Here is a 13,243-nt window from a genome sequence, read left to right as displayed (position 1 = left end):
AATCCGATTCTTAAAGTGAAATGAGCTAGTTCAAGTTTATTAATCTTTAGCTTTCAAATTTTACTGACAGTAATGTCAAAACTTAATTACATTATAATCGTAGGGAACTGACGTGAAGGGATTGATAAGTTACGGCCGATGGAATTAGCATAAGCTGTAACAAAACAAATAATCATAGCAACGGTTTTTTTTTGCATTGTCTCTTCAACATGTCTTACCCGAAATATACACCTGCGGAAAGACTTGAAATGATTCGGAGATATTACGGCGGACTTAGTTTCCAAGGTGTTCGTGATCACTTTGCTGCGGAACATCCAGATCGGCCCATTCCATCTGTTCATACAATTAGGTCCACTGTACTTCGACTTGAAAAAACATATTGCCTTGCCAATGGTCATAAGAAAATACCTCGCCCTCGGAGAGCTCTTAGTGAGAATGTGTGTCTTCTCATTTGTGCTGCGGTAACACAAAATCCAGCCGCTAGCAGTTCAGAAATATCTCGTCAGGTTGGGACTTCAAGATCTTCTGTTATCAAGGTCCTCCACAAAAATGGATATCACTATTCCGTGCAGTCACACAACAGCGGTATTTGGATCCATAGAAGGAATCAATCACGCAAACGAAAAGAGACTGGAGAAACTGGAGGAGCGGAAGAATCAGAAGAGACAGATGACTCGGAACACATGGATGACACAGAAGAGATTGAAGAATCAGAAGAAAGGGAAGCAACAAAATTAATGTTGGAGGCAAGAAACGAAGAAAAGAACGAGCAAGGTGATCTCATACAAGTAGTGAAGCAAGAACTTCAGCCTGAGGAATACAAAGATGAACCACAAGACCCATTGTTCATTGATATTGAGTGCTTTAAAGCAGACCCTGGATAATACATTATCATCTTTAGATGATATCCATTTTGTCACTTTTATTATCAGATTTCTAGTTACCAAATAGATATCAGTGATATAAACATTAGGACAGATATTTGTGTTGCGTGCAGTGATAAATACAGGAAATAAATTAAGGATATATTTTGCCTGATGAGCCCAAATTCTACAGAATGATTGATAGCTCGAATATTTTATAACTCACTCTTTTGTCACGAACCAGTGAGAAGTCACATTTTTCTACCAGATCACAATGATGTAGATTTTTTTTAGTACCTTTATCCTCTTTATCGGAGTGAAGCGATAAAGCGAAATTTTTTAAAATCAATATGATTGGGTGTCGAAAAGTTGTGGGTACATGTGTAAGTACACATACAAATACATAAAAGTACACGTAAATTCTCTTCTCTTCCCTTTTTCTGCCTCCACATCTTCTCATTGTATTCTAAACATCTTTCACACTGAATCAATTGTACATTCGAAGATCGTACAAGAAAGATTTTCAAAGGTTTGAATGTTATTTTGAATGTATTAAGAAATTAATTTTTTTTATTCCATCAAAACCTCTGTTGTCCGTGGTAATGTGGGAGGGTGTATCTCGGATAAGCGAAAACTCGGATAATACGGAAGAAATAAAAAATACGAAAATTTTAGTCATTTTACATATATTTGAAATGGTAAAATGAAATTTAATCACAAAAGTATGTAAAAGTAAAACTCTAACGAACGTAGATTAATCCTTGGGGTACAAAGCATTGTTACTACACATAAGCAACGAAATAACAGTCGCAAAATACTTCGCGCGTTCACCATAGATATAGCGGCTTCATTCATCTTATTCAAGTTTTTCCGTATTATCCGAGTACTCGGATAAGTCCGTTGCCTTGGGTAACACGGAGATTCGGTTGATCGAAGGTCACATAAACGAGGTTTTACTGTACATTTTTCAGTTCGTCTTCAAGCCCACAATTAACCGGTCATAGTCTAATGTAAGTCGCGGACTCCTCATTACAAGCGAACGAGCGAGAACGGTTCAGGTTGTGAAACTTGAAACTCACTCGGAAACTCGCAAAAGAAAACTTGTTCATTTATTTTTTTTATTATAGCTTTTTAAATTAATTTATTTCTGATCAAAATTTATTCAATGTCACTGTGTCGACTATTTTACAATATTTTTTATATTTGATTAAAAAATACTTAACCTTTTTGAGCATAATTTTACACAACTTTATTTCTATACATTTTTCTACAATCTACGCAAATTTTTATTGTTTCCTGATATTTTTACATTCATATGTTACTAATTTTTGATCTACTTTTACGTATATGTATCGAGTACACAACTTGATTTTTATGTATTTATCGACAGTTTACTGTACATAGTCTCTCGAAATTTTGCACTAAAATTCACAATATGTATACCTGTTATTCAATATTTACTATGTATTTAATACAATTTTATACGTAAATGCATAAATATGAGGTTCTCGATTTATTTTAAAAAATTTCGATAAGAAACATTGGCATAAAGATGGTATCGTATGGTGTGGAATTAATTTCGCCGGAACGTAGAGCCTATAGGGCGATTATTGAATGTGTCAGTAGATATACGTTTCAAAATTATTGTACGTTTTTATTATTACTTTGATTTGATTGTATAATGTTTATTTTTCATCGAAACAGCTATATGCTATTAGTAATGTAAGGTATGAATTCCGCATCATGTGAACCCACCAAAAGTGATATTTCTCAATTTTTAATTTCGCGGTTAATTTATCTTGAATATGGCGTCTGCCACACTGTTCCTGACCCTATAGGTATGTAACGTTGTAGCTCTGCTATGTAGTACAAACTTAGAGCATATCATGTCTGTGGACCAGCCCCCTGACGCACGCTGTTAAAAGTGGTTCGCAAAATGTCCCTCGATTCTGCCGCCAATCTCCACCACTAGTGGCGCTAGTAGTTGTCTGACGAGCTAGCGCGCGGTCAGCGAGGGCAGCGAGCGTGTCAGAAATCTACTAGCGCCACGTAGAGGACCTAAAGAACAGGGACAAAATGCGTACAATTTTTTAGTATACGAGTAGTGGTGAGTGTTAGGGGGCTGGACTTTACTAAACACTTTAAACGATAGTTCACTCTGGCATCACTGTTCACAGCTGTTATGTCTTTCGGATCGTGGAGTTGGCTCGACTGGTTCAAGTGGACTCGTGACATTTAAAACATGACAGTCAACGGTCCTCCCAAATAGTTGCAAATAGCCATAAGGAGAAAAGGAGAAAAAGGAGAAAAAGATCGGTTCTTCCTGCCTGTTAGTACACTGTTTAATAATAGAAAATTAGAACTTTTAGGTAAAAAAAATCATTGTCACCCATTTAACCCGTCAAGTCCTCTTTATACACTAAAACCTAATATGAATAGGAATAGGAAAAGGGATCGGAAATAATTATTTTTCAGTCAACTATATACAGGTACTTTTTCTTGTGAAATTTTTGCGAAGCTGCTTTTCATATTCCTATTTCTTTCTTTCAAAGTGTAAATGAGCTTTCATTTAACCGGCAACTATATTTTATCCATTTTAATCTGCTATCCCAATGTATTCTTTTGATGTGTCACAGCCATGATTACTGATTAAAATCAAAAAAGCTGGATTACTTTACTTGCTGATGACAATCGTTGAGAAAAAAAGGGGATACTGTTACAAATCATTTTGCCTGATCGGTATATGAACTATGCTTAAGTTTAATATTCGAAATTTGATATGAGTAGAAATAGAAAATAGTATTTCAAATGCCAAATTTTTTGCTTTAGATTCTTTAGTATTTTAGCCTGATGAATACGTTGGTACAGGTTTTGAAAGTGTCCGGACACAAGGATATGGATACCAATTATATGTCAGCTAAAAATACAACATTGGAAAAGACTACGGATCAAGAAAATGAACATCTAAATCTATCTCAACTTAGGAAAGCAATTGATGAAACGGAAGCTGAGGACACGGTGCTTGGTAATGAGATATTGGAGCTACTAAAAGAGATTGAGATACGGCCTGAAACTTTTCCTGAGTATGTTAAAGAGAGTCTGAAAGATGTTTCAATGATACTAAAAGAATATGGATTATCTGATGTCGATGAAACCTCATTGTTGATATCTATGGAACGTAAAACCATTCATGATAAAAAACGGCAGTTGTTAGAGCGCGAATCACGAACTAAATATAGGCAGTTATTAGACAAACACTCTATTCTTCAGAAGGAGCTGTGTGATTTAAAAGGCAATGTCAGCTGTATAGTAAATTCAATTGCAGAAATGAAAGATGAAATCAAGAATGATGATATCAGTTGCAAATCACAAACAACTAAGTTGGACGAGTATAATGAGTTGGCTTGTAAAATGGAAACTGGTCATGACAATTTAGATATGAAGAAATTTGAACCAAAAAAATTATTGGACAAATACAGAAGGTTCATTACATTGAATGACCGCTTGGTAGAACTTGAGCAGACTTTAGCACCATACAGTGATTTACCTCCGAACTTATTACAGGCCCGGGCTCTCCTTAACAGTAAAGAGATGGAGTATAAACAAATATCAGAACAGTTTCTTTCAGCATCTTTGAGTAATATATAATAATTATCATCTTTTGTGTCAAAATACTACATTTTTTCTTCGATTCGTTCCTTCTAATGAAAAATTGGCTACTCGTTTTCTGTCTCACTGGCTCCGATTTATAAATGAAAGGATGTAATAGTGATTGCAATCATATTGTTTGTTGCCATTAAAAGCAAAAATAATCCAGAGCTTATGAAAAAAAATCTCGTAAGTAATTGTGAACAATTTATTAAAGATTTTATACATGTATAATGTCCTGACCGTATTTTCCATTCTTTCAAATCAATTGCTTCAACTTTATCATTTTTACTTATACTATTTCTTCTATACAGTACCATTACTATGGAATCATCAAAGAAATATTTTAATTTAATTTGTGTTTGCATTATTGCAACCATGTGATTTTAGCTCATTTATTTTGAGTTCAATTTTTATAAAAGGATGAAAAATGATTGAAGAAATACTTAGTAACTCTGTACAGAACCTGTTTTTTTAAACCAAATTTTTTACATCAGAAGAAATGAGATAATTATGGTATCAGTAGACTTCGAACTATTAAGTATGTTTTCTATTGTCTTAATTTGTAACAAACCCCAGGTTTTTAAACAAGTCTTCACATTTACATCTAGCTATCTATAATTTACAGAGTTTAACGTTTGTATACATTTTTTACATTTTCTCTAATTTACTTTTCTTGAATATACAAATATTGATAGGTATGCAAAATAGGACAATAGTATGAACTATAGAACTGTATGTACCAGAAGTAGATTGGTAAACTGGGTTTAATTATCAATTATTGGTCGACATTTTTATAACATTTATTTGTTTGTGATTTCGAAAATTTTAGTATGAAGTAAAGCCATATAACCATCTTTGAGGACAGACCATCGTGATTCACCTATGTTAAAAATAGAACTCAGTTTGCAATACGGAAAGGGCTTTATAAATAAAAGTCACGTAATGGTTACAGCATTTAGAAACTCATTTTAATGGTGATTTATTCAAAGTCTGTATATGTTGGCCGACTCTAGATTAATAACTAAAAACATGATTAAAAGCCTGGCTATTTTATCATTTTATGCCTTACCAACCAATGTAGACATCCCTACCAAAGCTGATAAGAATTGAGAGCAATCTTTTGATTCAATTATCAAACGTTTGATCACACACTTTCTGTAGATCATGGAGAAAAAACCAAACAACACAGTCTAAAATCCGTACTTCGATTGAGTTTGTTTTCTCGTAACCCTATTCTGGGCCCACTGATTTTTCAATTCAACTTCCATAGCCTTAGCTTGATGAGCGAGGTAGGTAATTTGATGTTTTTTCTTCGATTGTGTGCTTGGGCCTGCTCCTTCCATAGAAACTGGTCTCTCAGCTGGTTCTTCGGTCAAAGCTTTGACGAGCCATTCCCTCTCATCCGGCTTAATATCTTCCCCGTTTATCTCAATGATGTTTGCTTCATCAAAGTCTTTATTTTTTCGTTTCATACCTCTTCTTCCACACAAATATTGAATAGCCTTATCATCGAATGCTACATTGCCCTGCGAATCAACGTTATATTCTTGCTCTGGTACCGGTAACTTGGGACCAACCTCTGTTTTGTTTTTCATTATTATCTCTTCCTTAGGAAGATTAATTACGTTACTTGTTAAAACTTTATCTGTAAATTCAACCACGTTTGTGCCTTCATCTTTACATTCTATCATAGGAGGAACGGTATTTCCCATTTTCGGTATTTCATTGTGCAAGTTATGTCCTTTCATTGCGAGGGTATGAGTGAGAGTTTCAAAGATTGTATTACTTGTGCACGACTCAAGAGAAACTTCTTGCGGTTCTTTTAAAAGATCTGAAAGTTGCTTTTCAGAGTCATCAATGCATGGATGTATTTTTCCGCTATCCGCTAATGAAAAAAAGTCCACTGTATTCTTTTGAATTTTGTCTTTGACATTTCTCGTACCAATATCTTCTTCATCAGAATCTGAGTCATGAGTTATAGAAGTAAGATTAGGCTTAGTTTCTCCACTTGAAATCGTAGTTGGCACTTGTTCAACTCTTTCTGACCGTAACACCGGCCAGGGCTTTGATACTTTTTTAACGGCATCAGGGATCAAACTTCTAATAGTGGCTTTCGTTTTTGATCCTTTTGGCGGAGGCAGAATGGCAAAGAGTCCTGTTCCTTTCTGTAAACCCATTAAATGTCTGCATTTAGAGTTTAAACCAGTAACATTATAAATGTAGTATGACAAAGTGTTTAAATTACGAATTTTTCAAGTTTATATGATTATTATGAGGCATCTCGCCAATCATTGAAAATTGGTTTTATTCTCATTCTGAAATAGTATAGAGTTGTGTACTTGAAGTTTCGATCAATCAAGCTTTATCGAAAGAAAGCAACAATGGATAGTTTATTACAACATTAAGCTGTAATTTTACGATTATATACCCTCAAATAGCAATTTAAGGTTCACTGCTCAAAACTTTATCATCGGTATTCAATATTAGTGAAGACTCAAATCTATTCAAACTGAATTGATTAGAAGTTTGGGTCCATACGGTGAATCTTTCATGAAACGGGTTCTTCCAAGCTGCGTGGTCATCTCCTGCACCAACACATGCACAATTCTTGCCTGAGAGCATTTGTCTGCAACGTACGTATCAGGTCAAATTTGTGCATGCAGTGGCAGTGTGGTTGGAAGCAGCCTGTATCAAGACAGATTCTTGGTACAGTGTTTCTAATTCATTAGATGTAAGAAATTGTGCAAATAGACACTTGATATTATTCATCAACTTCATGAATTTACGGGGTAGTTGAGATGACCCAAGTGCATAGTGCCTGGAATTATTGCTTCTCCTTGCACTGATAGATCCCTAGTTGAAAAATCAATAATTGTGAGAAGTGGCTTTCTAGAAAAAATTGAGTTTGAAGAATTTTGTTAAATAACTGGGAAAAAGTTATGAAGGTGCATTTTTAATGTGTATACAGTGATCAAACTAACCAAGCAGATTATCGTTGTATTTTATAGACAACATTTATATGGCAAGACTCACATAAACAACATAGCATAGAGACATCATATCCTATACGAGTAAGATATCCGTATAGATTTGATGTGTCTTGCTCAATCATTCATTTCATATGTTTGTACTACAATAACTCGACAATATTTAACAATTTGATTGAAGATCGTGTCTCTTGAATTTTTTATGGTAATTCAGATTGCGTGGGAAAAGCAACAGGTGCCAATAACTGTGCAAATACAAATTTTTTAAATAATTTCCTAATATGTTTCCATCCAGTTACCTCTGAAGGTTTTATTCTGTGCCTCTTCTTCTCCTCTTTTTCTTCTTCAACATCTTTGAACTGGCCAAGAAAGAAACAAAAGAGTAAATAAGAATGAATACGTGATCATGAAGAATAATCGGCAAATTTGGAGTAAACACAGCACATGAATTATAAAATAATAATGCAACATCATTGAAAAGAAAACTGCATACATAGAATAAAAGATCAACCCTCACATAGACGTGAATAAGGGATCAACTAATTGCCCAAATTGATTTAAAACTGCGAACAAAGTGAACAAGCTGGAAAAAAAAATTACATTACCTCAGACAGCGAGGGTAGAGATATTTTAACTGGTGCACGAATTTTTTTCACCAACTTTTCCTGGGATATGTTTGTTTTGTTCAACGAAGATGTTACATTCTCCTCCACTTCGTCAGTGGAACCAATTTCAATTTGTTTGGGTTTTGGTAAATTTTTGAAAAGCGTTAGCTTTTCGATTTTTGTTAATCTAGGGATCTCTGACACTTTCAATTCACAATTCTTATCATTGTCATCATCCAGTGGAGAATTTGTTATGCCAGTGACGTCGTTTGGAGCTGGTAGGTTCATAACCGTTCTAGAATTTTTAACTAACTTTTCAGCATTACTTTCAACAGATTTAATGGATATTTCGTCATCGTCAGCATCCTCATCGCTACTGTTATCGTAAGCGACCAAACTCATATTTAAAAATTTCCGAGATATATTTATAACCTATTTTGACATTTCTCGTATTTCTCACAGTTTTCTGCAGGGGCGAGTATAGAAGTCGGAAAGTATTGTAGAAAGGAAACTTATCGTTGTGTAAGCACGACGTACACGAAGGTACAACAGAATTCTGCAGATACCGACCAGCGTTGCCAGACAGAAATTAGGATTCTCATTGTCTTTTGCTCCCGCACAGGAAAGCTACTTTGTACAGTTTTTCGTCAAAATTTCAACATGACGATACATTACTTCCAGGATCTCCAGGATATTACTATCTGGCAAAGTGCTGCGGCGCCACGCTGCAACAGCAAAAAGCTCCGAAAATGTGTCCGTAGTGACATTTAACTCAGAATCTGCGGTGATAATAAATATACATATTACAAGCTAATGTTGTAATATGTTCATCATGTAACATTAACGTTTCTACCTACTTATATGTGTTTGAGACTTCCGATAATATCATTTTGTCAAAGAATTACGACTAAAGTAATGAGTTGAAGGATGAGGGAACCTGAAAAATGGTTTACAATCCATGTTGTAAGCGATAGCTACAGTATAGGTTTTCCTACTGTTCAACTTTTTACTGAAGTGGTTATGGAAACGTTGATGTAAAATTACAAAACATGAATGTGAGATTCACAATAACACCGGTTCACACGAATTTTGAGTCTGGGTTCCAGATGTCAAATTTTGATTTCTTCTATGTAACTAATGAAAGAAAAAAAAAGAAGGTTTTATTATATAAAGTTTGCTTTTGTAATAACCAGAACAAAATTTCGTATTGTAAGAAAAATGGTCTATTTTCTCAAACATTAATTGTAAATAACAATTGAACAAGCTTCAGTTTCGCATTGAGATGAATTTTATTCAAAAATAGTAATTAATAATAAACCATAAATGTAAAAGAAATGGTAATCAATGTTCAAAAATGAACATTTTTCTTACTTCTTCTATGTTTGTATGGGCTTTCCCGTATCAAACCCCAAACGTAATTTCCGATCATGCTTTTATTGAACTGTACCAGATAACATCGTTGGAAGTCCATCACATCTTGGTGTAAACTTTCTCCTTGTTCTTCTGAACAGGTACCCATATAAAGCTTGAATTGGCCCAAGTGAGTATGTAACGTATGCACTTTAAGGGACATTCTACAGTCCATGATTTTAAAGCCTTCAAATAATTTCAATCAATTTTTTATAATTTTCAGCTCTGTTCTTCCTGAGAAAACCATGAACTACTGCTATAAGGCTGTTCCAGGCTTGTTTAACGCGAGTATTGAGTAACTGTGTAAATTCGTCACTGGCCATTACGTTCTTTATTTGTGTTCCGACGATAATACCCACCTTCACTTTGGCTTCGTATAATTTCGGGAAAAATTCTGCAAATATTGTAAAGCTTCACAATTTTCATATGCAACAGAGGCATCAATACATCCATGGACTCTACAACTGGTTCTCATTTAACATTATGACAACCAAAAACTTTAGGACATATTTATTAACATAAAAAAGATAAAAGCAAACTTTATAAGTAATAAATGAAGATTTTGGTTATTATTCAATGTATAAAATCAAAATTTATTTATTCAAATATAAACTTATAAAAACAACATTTTTATGTCGACCAACGTAATTTTTTATGCATTCGAGTTTTTATGTGGTCTATCTGGGATTTGTTCATTTGGGGTTGTTACGAACGGCACCTTTGACACACGCGACACGCGTTAACGTCAAGCTGCTTGCCCAGCGCATTCCTGCGAGGGTCGCTGCCCCGTATACAACTATATGAGTCAGGGAGTGCATTAACACTGAAAAAGTAACGCGATGGCTACTCTGCAGAATAACGGCCCACCACCGACGAAACCGAGCCGTAATTTGTAATCTATCGACACCTTCGAGTCAGTCGAAATTGAGGAGTGTGAGACCAACGGGATCTCAGCCTGGAGATAAATGAGTGGCGCACCCCATCGATCGAACCGGCCACTGGAAAGGACCTTCCATCACGCATAAAGGCAACGTGAGACTCAGGATTTCTTAACGGAACGGCTCGGCGAATCGGTGGTGTGTCCTAAGAGTCACCCTCGCGTTACCCAAGGTGGCCCACTCCTCGACTCACCTTCCCTAAATCGTAACGCAGTACCAAGTTGTCTTAAATCTCTTTGTCATTTGTAATAGTTTAATTGATTACCCTCTAGTGGTCCTAAATCTCTGTTTGTCATTTGCAATAATGTACTTAATTTATTTCATTAAACAAAATATAAACCATTTTTTGTTACAAGTTTTGCAGATAATTGGGAGATTATTAAAGGTTGGAGAAGTGCTTATAAACACCTACGATCCATCTATAAACGATTCCGCACAAGCAGAACTCATTTCAATTACGAATTGCAGGTGTTGTCAGGGAGTAACGTCTCGTGAACTCCCTAGACGAGTTTGTTTTATCAACAATGACTGAACTATTGATTCACAAACGACGTGAAATCCCTTACAATCACCTACAAACGACCGGCAAATTATTCCGTACAAGCAGAACTGAATTCGATCGCAAATTGCAACTGTGAGGGACTAACACCACGCGAACTCCCTAACCAAATTTGTTTTATCAATCACAACTGAACTATTGACTTACAAACGACAGGGAATCACTTAAAATACCTACAAACGATTAAAAAAAGAATCAACTCATTCGGTTGTTAATGAGGGGCTAATAAGTATTTTAATGAGGCAGCCGGGGTGTGCACGGTGTGCAGCAGAGAGGAATACACCCCCTCACTAGCGCCATCTTCCCAGACCCTGTGTAGAAGGTTGTGGTTAAAGAAGGCTTCAAGCATTAGCGATTCGTGCTCCAGGAGTGTGTGGTCTAAGATCACCATAGTTCGCGGTTGCATTCTGGCGACCGGTGTTGTGTATGAATTGTTTATCCCATCAATATCTTTCAATTCGTACAACATAAAGTGTCAAACCCAAACCATAGTGTGTCACCGCAGTAAAAGACTTGTAATATTAGCGCCATATCAGCTACTAAAAAAAATGAATATGAAACCAAAATTTTTAAGCCCAGGTAGGCGCGTTACGTATTAAATAGCTACTGGTATTTTTGAGGTTATGATCCCAGACATTACGTGAACGAACGATAATATTTTCATGTTAATTACAATTAAAATATAGTATAACTAGGGGTTTCGCCTCTGCGCGCTTCGCGCGCCAACCCCACCTCGGTGCTACGCGCCTCACTATTTCCTTATACAGTGTCTGTTAGACAGGTGAATTTATTTGTACTGATTTGATGACAGGTCCGCAACTGTTGATCGGTTGTTTCCGATCAACCCGACATTGCTCTTGGCTCCCTATGCAGGTCTGCTCAGATTGTTTTCGTAAACGAATCCACTCACATGTACAAAACCCCCGATGCCATGCATCCCCAATTGCATTTGGCGACTTATTTTGCTATAGTTATTATTTTCCCCATAGTACAAGAAATTCATAGCTTTGCTATAAGTAGAATTTCTATGGCTTCAGACAAATTAAAAACTCGTCATGATATTCGAGCCAGGGATATAAAATTTAATCCCGGAGATTCTGTCCGGCTCTTTCAACCTCGAAGACAGAAAGGACGGTGTCCGAAACTACAAAGAAATTAGGAAGGCCCTTACTTAGCGGTTAACCGGATCAAGGATTTACAGGATCCGACAAAACCTATTTCTTCTCTGATATAACTCTTCTCGAGTTCTGTTTCATTACTTCTGCTGACATGTTTGCCAGTATGATACATTTGAAACGATACTCAGTCTCACCTCTGCGTGACGATCTTGAGTGCCGTATACACAATACGCCAGCGCGCGAAAAAGACAATTTGCATGTTTATTTCTTGCGTGTCAGAAACAGATACCTATAAAAATATATGTCAAAGACTGTCATAAACAGCCGATGACAGCTCTCAAAAGAAGTTTTGTTTGCTAGATGCTTTTTGTTTTGTTTTGGGTATCTCACCCCACTGCCAACTTCATGCGTATACTATTGTTATTATAATCTTTTTTATACTATTGTCTCTCTATCTAATAAAAAAGTTTCAAACAAATGAACGTAGAAAAAGATTATAATAACAATAGTAAAAAAAGATTATAATAACAATAGTAAAAAAAGATTATAATAACAATAGTATACGCATGAAGTTGGCGGTGGGGTGAGATACCGAAAACAAAACAAAAAGCATCTAGCAAACCCTTTGACAGCTGTCATCGGCTGTTTATGACAGTCTTTGACAAATATCTTTATAGGTATCTGTTAATGACGCGCAAAAAATGAACATGCAAACGAAAATTATAACGATGATTCCCGACAGGAATTGTCTTTTTCGCGCGTTGGCGTATTGTGTATACGGCACTCAAGATCGACACGCAGAGGTGAGACTGAGTATCGTTTCAAATATAGTGGATAATTGGTCTACATTTGCGGGTTTTATTACAGGTAATGAGTCAAACGGTGCTGTGATTAGGTGACCTGGTGATTACAAATCACATATGAATAAAAATGCAATATATGCAGCTGCGGAAATTTTTAAGATATGTTAAATCGAGTATCGCGAAGAACAAGTTCATCCACACCGGATCGGATCACAAAATGGAACACAATTCTCGCTACTCTTCACCGGTGACGGAGAGAGTGGACACTTTGATGTCTTGCAGAACCAAAATAAAATTCAGATAGTGAGT

General features: G+C 35.8%; 3 protein-coding genes across 6 annotated transcripts in view; 2 read left to right on the top strand and 1 right to left on the bottom strand.

Annotated features, from left to right (window-relative positions):
• The first annotated feature begins 2,888 nt into the window (after window positions 1–2,888).
• Window positions 2,889–5,676, top strand: LOC107222905. 3 transcript variants are annotated; one of them, XM_046746204.1, is made up of 2 exons: window positions 2,889–3,192; window positions 3,693–5,676. In XM_046746204.1, the coding sequence occupies exon 2, from the start codon at window positions 3,714–3,716 to the stop codon at window positions 4,509–4,511; it is 798 nt and encodes a 265-aa protein (XP_046602160.1). In that variant the 5' UTR covers window positions 2,889–3,192; window positions 3,693–3,713; the 3' UTR covers window positions 4,512–5,676. The 3 variants fall into 3 exon arrangements, with proteins under 3 accessions (XP_046602160.1, XP_046602161.1, XP_015517927.1); XM_046746205.1 differs by having other exon boundaries at window positions 2,890–3,227; window positions 3,730–5,676; XM_015662441.2 differs by having other exon boundaries at window positions 2,896–3,192; window positions 3,732–5,676.
• On the bottom strand, window positions 4,706–8,593 carry LOC107222935 (proline-rich protein PRCC). Its single transcript, XM_015662479.2, has 3 exons — window positions 8,107–8,593; window positions 7,801–7,860; window positions 4,706–6,679 (listed from the first exon to the last, which is right to left on the bottom strand). The coding sequence occupies exons 1-3, from the start codon at window positions 8,506–8,508 to the stop codon at window positions 5,705–5,707; spliced, it is 1,437 nt and encodes a 478-aa protein (XP_015517965.2). The 5' UTR covers window positions 8,509–8,593; the 3' UTR covers window positions 4,706–5,704.
• Window positions 8,594–11,422: 2,829 nt separating this feature from the next.
• The window catches only part of LOC107222916 (probable ATP-dependent RNA helicase DHX35), a 37,864-nt gene continuing 36,043 nt past the window's right edge, over window positions 11,423–13,243 (top strand). For both annotated transcript variants that reach the window (XM_015662456.2, XM_046745833.1), the window contains exon 1: window positions 11,423–11,592. In XM_015662456.2, coding sequence (XP_015517942.2) covers window positions 11,562–11,592 — 31 coding nt within the window. In that variant the 5' untranslated portion in view covers window positions 11,423–11,561. The remainder of the gene's footprint in view (window positions 11,593–13,243) is intronic.

Source organism: Neodiprion lecontei, chromosome 7 (genome assembly GCF_021901455.1).
Source record: "Neodiprion lecontei isolate iyNeoLeco1 chromosome 7, iyNeoLeco1.1, whole genome shotgun sequence".
NCBI classification, from domain to species: domain Eukaryota; kingdom Metazoa; phylum Arthropoda; class Insecta; order Hymenoptera; family Diprionidae; genus Neodiprion; species Neodiprion lecontei.
The sequence above is the reverse complement of the archived record's forward strand: the minus strand, read 5'-3'. Positions and strand labels throughout refer to the sequence as shown.